Raw genomic sequence first — 12,540 nt, 5'->3', positions numbered from 1 at the left:
ATAAGTGGGATTTTATGTCTACTTACCTGTGTTTTATGTCAACTTATCTGTGTTTTATGCCGACTTACCTGTGTTTTATGCCAACTTACCTGTGTTTTATGTCGACTTATCTGTGTTTTATGCCGACTTACCTGTGTTTTATGTCAACTTACCTGTGTTGTATGTCAAATTTCCTTTGTTTTATGTCAACTTACCTGTGTTTTATGTCAACTTACCTGTGTTTTATGTCAACTTACCTGTGTTTTGTTTCTACTTACCTGTGTTTTATGCAAACTTACCTGTGTTTTATGTCTGCTTACCTGTGTTTTATGCTAACTTGTGTTTTATGTCAACTTACCTGTGTTTTATGTCAACTTACCTGTGTTTTATGTCAACTTACCTGTGTTTTATGCCGACTTACCTGTCTCTTATGTCAACTTACCTGCGTTTTATATCTACTTACCTGTGTTTTATGTCTACTTATTTGCGTTTTATGGCAACTTACATTTTTCAAATAATACTGTTTGTAGTCTACGCTGCCTGCAGTCAGCCCTTCAGAGAAGTTCGAATGTTCTTTAGGAGTTGATTTCGCTGTTCGAGTTACTTACAAACCTTGTGAAAAGATGGAAGCAACTGCAGGTATGTATGCCTATGTGTCTTTTTTATCTTTTGCAACCTGCGTAGTATTCGACATATCATAATCGTTATGTCATCCGTACATCTTGGGCCAGGTGAAATGTATATTGGTGAGAGATTTGTGGGGAATAAAATAAATATTTGGTGTTAAGAAATGAATATTGGTGTAGAAATTTATTTTTAATTTGAACGAATTTTCTATGCATTTATCAAAGCTTGTCATCAAAGCAAACATTATTATCATTATCATTATTATTTTCAACATGATTGATGGCTACAAGCACAATGTTACAGTAACTAACTATACAGTAGATGCTCCTATAACATAAATTCCAAATAAGGTAAACAATTCATGTGAAGTTGTGGCTTCCTGCTACGTAAAAATTCCTATATCAAGTCGGCCGAATTTTTTAAATTGATTTGAATGCTGGTTTTACTCACCACACTCACGGAGGAATAAATGGCGTGTTTATAACGTCATCTCAGTTATATATAACTTTCGCGACATTCTATTTCGTCGTAATAGATCATCAAATGTGTCGACAAAACAGAATAAGACAGCTGCGCAATGTTTCATAGTTACCTATAGGTAGATGCTGTAGGTATTCATAAATACTTATAGGTAGATTACTTACTATCATAACTTCGATGCTCCTATAACGTATACTTCCTATAACGTAAATTCCAAATAAGGTTAAAAATTTATGTGAAGTTTTTGCTTCGTACTACGCAACAATTTCTATATAAAGTAAAGTGTCAAGTCGGCCGAATTTTTAAAATCAATTCGAATTCTATGAGTATGTCTTCTATAGTCAGTGACAATATGAGTATATCTATCATAGTCATTGATAGTATGAGAATATCTATCATAGTCAGTGATAGTATGAGTATGTCTATCATAGTAAGGGATAGTATGAGTATGTCTATCATACTCAGTGATAGTATAAGTATATCTATCACTGTCAGTGACAGTATGAGTATGTCTATCATAGTCGGTGATAGTATGAGTATGTATATCATAGTCAGTGACAGTATGAGTATATCTATCATAGTCAGTGACAGTATGAGTATATCTATCATAGTCATTGATAGTATGAGAATATCTATCATAGTCAGTGATAGTATGAGTATGTCTATCATAGTCAGTGATAGTATGAGTATGTCTATTATAGTCAGTGATAGTACGGGTATGTCTATCATAGTCAGTGATAGTATGAGTATGTCTATCATAGTAAGTGATAGTATAAGTATGTCCATCATAGTCAGTGACGGTATGAGTATATCTATCATAGGCAGTGATGGTATGAGTATATCTATCATAGTCAGTGATATTATGAGTATGTCTATTATAGTCAGTGTTAGTATGAGTATGTCTATCATAGTCAGTGATAGTATGAGTATGTCTATCATAGTCAGTGATAGTATGAGTATGTCTATCATAGTCAGTGATAGTATGAGTATGTCTATTATAGTCAGTGATAGTATGAGTAAGTGTTGTTCCTGAATGTGAATGTTCCGTGAATGTTCCTGGAACGGATTATTTACGTCAGTGGTTCCCAACTACCTCGGAGCCATGGACCCCCTGAGCTCTTTATATAAAAGTCACGGACCCCTTTATAAACATCATAATATATGGTGTTTATAACAGTGCATTGTAATTTGGCGTACATTATAAATTAGATTAATATAAGAGTCAATAGATTTGACATGTTTCTATTTATTTACTTATATAAAGCAATGCTAAAATAAATTGCTTTGACTTTTAATTTTCAGTATTCAGTTTGTTATTGGGATGGATTGTACTTCTTATTTTTCACCAAATTCTTAATCTTTGGGAAATGGTTGACAAAGCGCATCGCATGTCGTCTTCAAGTCCCAGTCTGTTTCGTTGTTTTGATTTGAGAACAACCGTGGAGGAGAAAGCGGACTCGCATAAGTATGTAGACACAAATGGGAGCAGAGTTCGAAGGGCGTGTTTGGCTGTCTGTGGATATGGATGAATCATGAAAGGCCAAAATTCTTCCATGGTTTTATCTTCATAAACATCTTTGGTTATTTTAAGGATCTGCTGGTTTCACTTTGTTGTCAAATAAATATAGTTGCCAAATATTGTCATAATTATGATCAGTCAGCTGCCATTAACAAGCATGCATGATATTAATAGTCGCCATTGTGAAATGACCCAAATTTGGTTTTACATTTAGATTTTGAGTATAAAAACTACACTGCACAGCTTTGCCGCTGTCCCATCTTATTGGCCAGGTCAAACAATATGACAACGACAAAAGACTTTGTCATTTTATATTATAGGTGGAAAAATATTAATTAACAACTAGGAAAAAAGGCCGTTGTTCCGGTGATTTCGAGTAAATTATATTTAAATTTAAGCATATACTAAAACCCCTACCAATCTGAAAATTGGTAAAAATAAGTAAGTTGAAATGTTTTATTTTTGATGGATCTTAGTATATCGCTGAAATTGAAGAGGAAAAGAGAGAATTACGTGTTTGCTGGTTACAGGTTGTGTTGTTTTGTACTACTAACCGGAAATCAGGTACTATCCAGCGGTTGACGCACATAGGTAATAAAAGTCTAGACCCAAAAACCTAACAAAACAATGCGACCACCCCACAGGATATGCATTAGCCCCGAAACCCAGGCTAGCACAATCCCAACAGACTTTGATCATTAAGCCCCGCCCATATGATAGCCGTCACTTATCCTTTTAGGGTATCATATCATTGATCCAATCACTATAAGACAGAAATAGCTGTAAATATCTAGCTGGAAAAACCAATACTGGCACCAGCCTATGGGCCCCCTCAAAACCTCCTGTGGACCCCTAGGGTTCCATGGACCACCAGTTGGGAACCACTGATTTTCGTTGTAGATTTACGTTGTATTTTTTATGTTACATCTGTCGATATTGCCGTCTCTGGCATTAACGATGCCAAACAAGTTTAGGGTTAATGAACACAAGCAGGTGGTTTAAGGATTATTATGGTATACCTAAAATAATAGAGTTGTCTACCCATGATTGTGCTTTGATTTTACTATAGTTATTGAAAACATGGTAGGTGCCAGTCATTGATGAATATTGCAATCAAAGAAGTTTAGCCTTTTAGTTACATCATCTGAACAAGTTCATAAAATTATAATTTTTGAAATTTAATATCTCTCTTTTAATGTTACATTTGCTGATATTGCACCTTCTGACATCAGGGATGCTGAGCAAGTCTAAGATTAACGAATACAAGCAGGTGATTGAAGTGAAAAACACTCACCAGCATGATGTGACATTACACTTGGAGGAACAGCTTCCTCGCAGCACAAATCAGAAGATCAAGGTACGCAATCCGTTCTCCAAATTATAGCAGACACCACTATTATGTGCCACCAAGTAGTAGTGGTGTCTTATTTTATTTTCTTCTGACCACACGAATAATAAAAGAATCCATTATTTTATGTACACCATGATTCTTTTGAAGGTTTACTTGCAACTAAATTCACATTACAGTTATTTGGCATCAAAAGATTCACTATGTCTTACTCTGCTGTGTTGTGGGTGCCAAATATGTGGAAATGCTATTACAAACTCTTAAAAGCTCTAAAAACGCAACAGTTAATCGCAGCCATCACAAAACCGCCACAGATTAGAATCTCTTTCCAAAACGGCTGAAATGGGATGTAGTTGTACAAGATGGCTTTTCTTTACATTTTCACGCAACCTTGTTCGTCGAAATATTTTCACAAATATACTTCACGCATTCAATAAAACCATGTCTATTGTTCTTACGCGTCTATTTTGTCGTCATTGTACTGCTGTCACTTTTAGCACTGATATCTTATAACTTACCATAAAAATTTGTTTTATTTTTAACCTTAGGTCGAAGGAGTACATATCATTGTCTGATAATCATGACGAGCCTGTTGGTCACCTGTGATAATCAAAAATCGCTGCAAAAATTATTTGCGAAGTATTGGGTCGCGTGATCAGATTACGACTTGCCGATTAGACCAAGCCGAAACAAAACTGTAAAGTAGGGTGCATCTATATTTGATACGGGGTCTTCGGTAAAACCCGAAGTGTTTGTCATAAACTAGTGCTACGAGAAGTTTTATATTGAGCCTTTTATTGGCCTTTTAATTCACGCGAGAACATCAAAACAATAGCCAAATGTAATGACGTCAGAGAAATAAACAGATTCCAATCTACGGCGGCTTTTCGTTTTTGAGCTTTTAAGAGCTTGTAATCACATTTCCACGTATTTGGCACCTACAACACAACAGAGTAAGACATGGTGAATCTTTTGATACCAAATAACTGTAATGTGAATTTTGGTGCAAGTCAACCTTTAAAGTAATTTTAAAGGGTTTTTACATGGTCACCATTTTCCTCTAGGGAGTGTTTGTGTTTTATCTACATTTGCCATCACATAAACTGCTGCATACTTTCCTGTTCTGTCTCAAGTATTAGTTCCTTGTACATGAGTTACGACCTTGATTGTAGGTGAACTTAGTGGAACCGATACTTCCAAAGGATAAGGATAATAAGGAAGGAGCTCCCATTTCTATGAACAGCAGTGGTAACATTGTCTGGGTATCACCTATTACGGCTGGCTCTACCAAGTTGTTCCTCTGTCACTACACAATAGAGAGCCCTCTCGACATGACCATTGATTTCACAAATTAGTTGGTTCCTCATTTTAAGGGTCTCTTTTTCTATACGTAGCCTGAGGGATGTAAACATGCACGAAACGGCCATCGGTTTTGGGGCTGTTTAGCTTTCGCTCTCAATCCGACTACGAAAATTTCAATTTATAAAAATACTTAACTTTTACAGTTTGGTGTTTCATACATTCAACAAGTTGTTGACCGACATTCAACTGGTTAAACAACTGTTTGTTATTGTTAAGTTATCCAAATGTTATCATATGCTTTTACCAAGTAGCTTTTTTTCTACCGACCATTCTTGCCAAACAGCTCAAACGAGTACATGTTTCAGATATTTTAATAATTATATCTCATAAGCTCTAATTATTTGTAACTTGTTTATTATGCGTAAGATGTGTATTTTGATATGGATATTCTCTTCTTTTGGCGTACGAAACAATATTCTAGTCAGATCATTTCTATACTTCAAACTATTTTACTTCTACATTTTTAGAACTCCAATCTTGTCTCATTCTTATCATGGTTTGCTCATCAAGTAGGCAGGTGCTGGTGTAATATTGTAATACTTTTGGTGAATGGTGCAATCTGAGTATTTTTATAATCTTTATAAAAGCTGCGTATTTCATGGAATGCATGGGATTCCATTTCATCAATGCCTTAATTCCATTGTGACTGATCACATTTGTGAACCCCCTTCCTAATTTCAAAAAGAGAAATGCGTGACCATATGTGAAGAAACATGCATAAGCTAACATGGCCAAGACTATTGCGATCAATATAGAGCTGTAGTAGGCACAGCAGCTAGTACAGTATGTATTACTCAGAAATAAAGACAGTACACAGAACATGTACACAGAAATAAACAAAATACTTTTATTTAAAAATTAGAATGGTAAATGTTGTACATGTTGATTAAGAATAATCATGCCATTCAAAAACTTTTTGTACTACTCGTGCAACACTAGGCATTCAGCTAGTATTGTAAATTATTATATTCATAGCAGTAATGAATGTTCCTGTGTGGAATCTACAAGAAATTTGCATAAAAATGGTTGATTCGATCATTTTGGCAGGTTAATCAGAGGTTTCTGGCATCCCTTGGAGTAGCTTTTTCCTAGGTAAGTTCTTTTGTACAAAAGAAAATTTGAAATCGATAATTTCTAATGCCACTGCTGTAGTTTATAAAATAAAGTATTTTCTTTGACTCTGTCATCATGAGTACAGCGAGTTACTCCATAAACTGGAGGTCTGGTCACATTAGGTTAATCGTAAAGTTGACTGGCAGCTTTGATCAAAGTGCATTAATGCTGACTGACATGAGAGCCTCTTAGCTTTTGTATGCTCCATTTTCTGATTGCTGGGATGATTTGCTGCCTTATAACTTCATATAAATTTGGAGGAAAAACAAAGCAAACTGTAGGAACTTATATGTATGTGAATAGGATTAGATTTTCTGCTTGACAAGCTTGCATCAGGTACTAATCATATTTGGACCACTAGCAGAACCTTGCCCAGAAATATGAACACCACATCAGTGATGTTGGGAAAATTCTTACTTTGCCTACATTATTATTCCATTTAATCTCAGTATTTTTCTCGCAATCGTTTTCAGCTAAAGAAATTCAAACTTCTCATTAACTTAAGCCGCAAGAACCACAGGCTACAGGTTGACCAATATTACCTATAGGTTAATTCTCCTCAGCCTTTGTATTTTTCAGTTCACTTGAGTTTAGCCTCAGTTTCATTATAGCCAAGCTAAATATTTCCTGTAACTTGATTTAACATTTGCTGTATCCATAGCAACCTTACACTACTTAAATTCAAGTTAATATAGTTTGAAGACCACCCTTGGGTAGAAGGGGAAACTATCTGTGATGTAATCTATTTCAAAATACATTTATCACAAGTAGTTTCGACTAGTTGAGGTAATACTCATAAACCTTGAGTTGACAATCATATTTCAAAATGTGCATATCACAAGTAGATTTTGGTATAAAACTGCTAAAATAAGAGTTACGGTTTGTAGAGACAGCTATGGGCTGACCGTACTCGGCTTGATCGTGGCTGACTCGGATGCTCATCATTAAAATAGTATTTGACAAAATCGTTTAGTTTGATAAAAGACAGTCATACTCTCGATGTTTGCTGTTACCATATCAACATCATAACGAACCGCAGCCAAACTTGGCTTCAGTCGTACTCACATTTAGTGTTTGGTGTAACCATAGCAACAACACAAACATCAGCAACATTGGCAGCCCTGCCTACCTTATCATAAGTCCTAACTGAACAATACCAATTTTCACTACAATAAGAGCCATACCACTTTGTTCCAGCCACAGTTGGAGGTTGGATGAGGGACTGCGTCATACAGGATTCGAACTTATGACTTTCGCCTTACCAGCCTGACCCTCTTAAACTCAGGCTAACTGTCCAACTTCCAGCCCATCAGAATAGTTGAGTCATCTTACTCTATGTGCATCATCAGCACACCTGACCTCCCACATCACGTGAAACTGCCAGGGCACTAGCCTTCATATAATTCAAAATAACTGTTTCTTTAAAGTACAAAGAACTAGATACTTCTTATAAAATATATTGATTTTGTATCAAACCCACTCAAAGTATGTTACATCCGGTACACACAATCAGTAAGAAATAATTTATGAAAATGTTTAAAAACATGTTTGTACACAGAAGATCATTTCTATAGCAGTTGAGAAAAGGTTTGCATATACTTCAGTTAGCATATTCTGGTGCTTAAGTTTACAATGCATATACGTTAGCAGCTTTACAAAATGGGGGGAAAAACTTAGAAAATAATTTGAACAACAAATTGAGCAAAAAACCTAACAAGTCATCTACAAGAATGTGAGCTAACTCTTTGCAGTGTATCTCCATCCTATGACCTCCATCACTCCAGCCGCCCGACTCAAACCCATTAACCATTGAAAAGGCATGTTTCCAATTCTGCCTGTTGTCTGATTTCAGCCAATCACAAAGTATTAAGTCTTCTTTTTAGGAGGAGCTTTGGCACCACTTTTCGGATGAGTCTTTGGGCTTGACTTGGGCGACTGCTTACGAGATGATCCAGCTGATTTCTTTCCTTTCTTGGGTTCGAGTGTTGGTTCGGGCTCTGGTGGAGCTCTCGGATCTCTCTTCACGGTCTGCTGACCTGAAAGACCAATGAATCTAATAGTCCATATGTAAAGAGTTCATAGACCAACAGTTTATTGATCAATAGTTTATAGATTAATAGTTCATAGGCCAATAGTTCAGAGGTCAATGATCCATAGGCCAATAGTTCGTAGGCCAATAGTTTATAAATCAATAGTTCATAGGCATTTTGACTATCGTGGAGTGTTTCTAGTGACAAACAGAGGTTTGAGTAGTAATAGCGGGTTACTTACTATTACTTATGGGAGATCTCAACGTGCCATAGTTTAGATGAAAAAGTGTTTCTACACCCCGTAACAAATATTCGATCTCAAATTTTGTATAACCAATCTTTACTATAATAAAAGTACTATACTATTTTTCATGTTCGTCTGTCTGTCTGTCTGTCTGTCTGTCTGTCTGAAGTCACGCTAAGAGTGTTAAGAAAACAGATTGCCTCGCAGGGCAATCAAACTTGGGGCATCAGATTCAAAGTCAAGCATATTGTCACTACAACACTCGGCTATCATACCACTTCAATTGATAATCGTACTGATTACTCATGACAACCTCTCACAGTGCACGAGACTGGCGAGTGTACTAGTACACATAAACTAGTCAGCTGCCATGCTAAATTGTTTCAAGTCTTTGCTTTGGGTTTTTAATTAAAATATGCCTTTCATAAAAGTACAAAATAAATTTATTTTAGTCATTTGTGTATACAGTCCAACGGTGCCATACAAAGTCAGTCTACTTTGAAATTTTACTTTGCAAGTCAAAACCATTGTATGTTGGAGCACATCTCATAACTTAACTGTAAATACAACATTATAGCAAGTGTTTTATATGAAATTATTGATAAGCAAAACAACAATCAATAAAAAGACTTGTTAATTGATAACTTATTGAAGTCTAAACTAACTTGGCTGGTATATTGTTATTATTGTTATTATTGTTATACTTTTCAAAGGTTTAATTTTATATATTACAAAACTGTAGAAATAGATGTCTCAGATAGCTACTCAAATTCTATGCCTTAATATCAATAAGATCGGTGATGCCCGAGATTTCAAGTCATGGATTTCTTTATTGTCGATCAGACAGCCAGCAGGTGGGTGTTTAAGAGGCTGGTTCTCAGGAACCAGATGTAGTTTTAAATCCAAATATTTTAGCGAACTGGTGGAAGGCAGAGAGTGAATGTTTGAGAAGTTTGGACGAAATTGGCTGAAAAACATGGAAACGCACAGCATTTAGTGATTTGGTGGCGACAAGAAAATACGTGTGAAGTTTGGATAAAATCAGCCAAAAACTATTAAAATGCATAGTGTTAACACAGACTAACAGACAGACACAATGTCAAAGTGGAAATTATTAATACATGTCGAAAAATCCATAGGTCAAGGAGATCATAAACCAAGGTTTTCCTGTGCAAGTACTATGTGACTCCTAACGTTTAGAAAATTTATTTATTATTCAGAGAATTTATCATTTTATTAATAAAACAAGAATAGTTAAAATGAAACAAGGATAGTTGAAATTCTGCTAGCTGTCACATTACAGTGTTAAATAACTGAGGCTAGCTGTCACATTACAGTGTTGAATAACTGAGGCTAGCTGTTACATTACAGTGTTGAATAACTGAGGCTAGCTGTCACATAACAGTGTTAAATAACTGAGGCTAGCTGTCACATTACAGTGTTAAATAACTGAGGCTAGCTGTCACATTACAGTGTTAAATAACTGAGGCAAGCTGTTACATTACAGTGTTGAATAACTGAGGCTAGCTGTTACATTACAGTGTTGAATAACTGAGGCTAGCTGTCACATTACAGTGTTGAATAACTGAGGCTAGCTGTTACATTACAGTGTTGAATAACTGAGGCTAGCTGTCACATTACAGTGTTGAATAACTGAGGCTAGCTGTCACATTACAGTGTTAAATAACTGAGGCTAGCTGTCCCATTACAGTGTTAAATAACTGAGGCTAGCTGTCACATTACAGTGTTCCGGCTCAGTCGGGTTTCTGCACTTTCCCGCTTCTACTCACTTAAGCAAGGAATCGGTGAGTTTCTGGCTAAAACAGGACAGCTTATGGGACAACTAAGTGACCCTATGTGGTTGGCCAATTTGGGGCTTCTAGTTGTCATTACAAAGGATCTTAATGTACTCAACACCAGTCTCCAGGGACTCAGTGCTGTCATAAGCCAACAATATAGTCACATGTCAAAGCCTTTGGAATCAAGCTGCAACTGTTTGACAAACACCTGTCATCGACCCAGCCCAACACTGCACACTTTTCAGCGCTGCAAGAAGTCATGGCCAGATTCCCACAGAGCAATGTCAGTGTTCAAACAAGGAGTTAAGTGTCAGATATTTCATTTCTGGCTGAAGAGTTTAAACAGCGCTCTCAGGATTTTGCAGCTATCGAGAGGGAGATCACTCGTTATTCCTCACTTTTCTCCGTGGACACAGACAATGTTCCAGACCATTTGTAGCTGGAGTTCATTGAGCTGCAGTGTGACGCAGAGATCCGTAGTCAGCACCAGCGGCTTTCTTTCACCAACTTTTACTGACAGCTGAATAATGACAAGTGTCCAAATATTTGAGCATTTGGTAAGAAAATGTTTGTTTGGGCCGATGTATTTGTGTGAGAAGACATTCTCGGTTATGATCTTAAATAAAAGACATGTGAGGCCATGGTTATCGAACTCTCACTATGCATGACATCTTGTCCATCAATACTATTGCCATTGAGCCAGACCTGGCCTTAGTCCTGCACTCCAGATCCCAGTTTCACTCATCACACTAATGTGGACAAGTCATGTGGACAAGTCATGTGGACAAGTCATGTGGACAAGTCATTTTTCATTGGCGTAAATCTGAATACATTTTTTCAAGTTTTCAATTCATATTAAAAATTTTAAAATCCGATCAACATTTATAGTTACTGTCAGTCTGTCATATTTTAAATGAGGCCTGCACTTGTTGATATGACCTTTACTTGTTCATTAATCGGTAACTGTGTTAAAAATGTCTGTAAATATTAAACTGCCATGGTGAGATATTTTTTTATGTTTAAAATATAATTTGCACCCAAGAGTACAATTACTCCTGTTCAACCTTTACAAAAAAGGTAGTGTTAAAAAAGTGAAGTTAGTTGAATATTAAACTTTAATTATAATTCTAACCAAAACACGTGCTTAAAATGGCTGAAAATAAAATGACAAAGCAAATGTGACACACAAATTGGCTCGGTAAAATTTATTTAAAGTAATTGCTGTTATATGTAAAAAACGGCCGCCAAGGTTGGCCCCCTAAATTTTTAACACACCAAATCTTGTGCCCTTTGAAAAAAGTTTGGACACCCCTGATCTAGGTAAGAAGGTGGCATATTATTCCAGCAACTAGAGAATGGAGCATACAGAAGCTAAGAAAAGGCTTTCATTATGTCTGTCAGCATTATTGCTTTTGTATTAAAGCTGCCAGTCAACTTTACGATTAACCTGATGTGAGAAGACTTCTCCAGTTTATGGAGTTCACTCGCTGTACTCTTGATGACAGTCAAAGAAAATATTTTATCTGAGTAACTAAACCAGTGGCATTAGAAATCATAGACTTCCAACTTTTTGACCCAAAAAGAGTTCATCTAGAAAAAGGCCATTTTGAGAAGATACTCTAATAGAAGCCAATAACCTCTGATGAACCAGAATCAATGATCATCAAATCAAACCTGTTTATGCCAAATACCTGTAGAATCTATGCAAGAACATTTGATCACCGCTATATATATAGTAATGTACATTATGAAAATAGCATTAAAGAAAAGGTATTTTCAATGACTCTATAAAGAGAGAAGCATGACAAAATAGGGGTTTACACTTAGTCACAGGAGATCGCAACCCAAATATTGACCCTTGCAATGAGCTAGTATAAACACGAGTAGACTGACAGATCAGACCACCGCGAGAGATCATCAGGTGTAATAACTAGCTGCACAAGTATTCCAAAATGTGGCAAGGTGGTTTATTGATGTAGATGGCAGAGTATCCGTCAACAAAGCCGAAAGTTGTGAGTTTGAATCCTGTTGAAAGCAAT

The 12,540-nt window shown here is 36.2% G+C and overlaps 1 protein-coding gene across 2 annotated transcripts in view; it reads left to right on the top strand.

Moving 5' to 3' along the window:
* LOC137408899 (protein F37C4.5-like) overlaps positions 1–5,923 on the top strand; it is a 35,442-nt gene extending 29,519 nt beyond the window's left edge. For both annotated transcript variants that reach the window (XM_068095520.1, XM_068095519.1), the window contains exons 10-12: positions 510–618; positions 3,838–3,962; positions 5,126–5,923. In XM_068095520.1, coding sequence (XP_067951621.1) covers positions 510–618; positions 3,838–3,962; positions 5,126–5,308 — 417 coding nt within the window. In that variant the 3' untranslated portion in view covers positions 5,309–5,923. The remainder of the gene's footprint in view (positions 1–509; positions 619–3,837; positions 3,963–5,125) is intronic.
* The last annotated feature ends 6,617 nt before the right edge of the window (positions 5,924–12,540 follow it).

The sequence above is a fragment of the Watersipora subatra genome, chromosome 11 (genome assembly GCF_963576615.1).
Source record: "Watersipora subatra chromosome 11, tzWatSuba1.1, whole genome shotgun sequence".
NCBI lineage: Eukaryota > Metazoa > Bryozoa > Gymnolaemata > Cheilostomatida > Watersiporidae > Watersipora > Watersipora subatra.
This window is presented reverse-complemented; position numbering and strand designations above follow the sequence as displayed.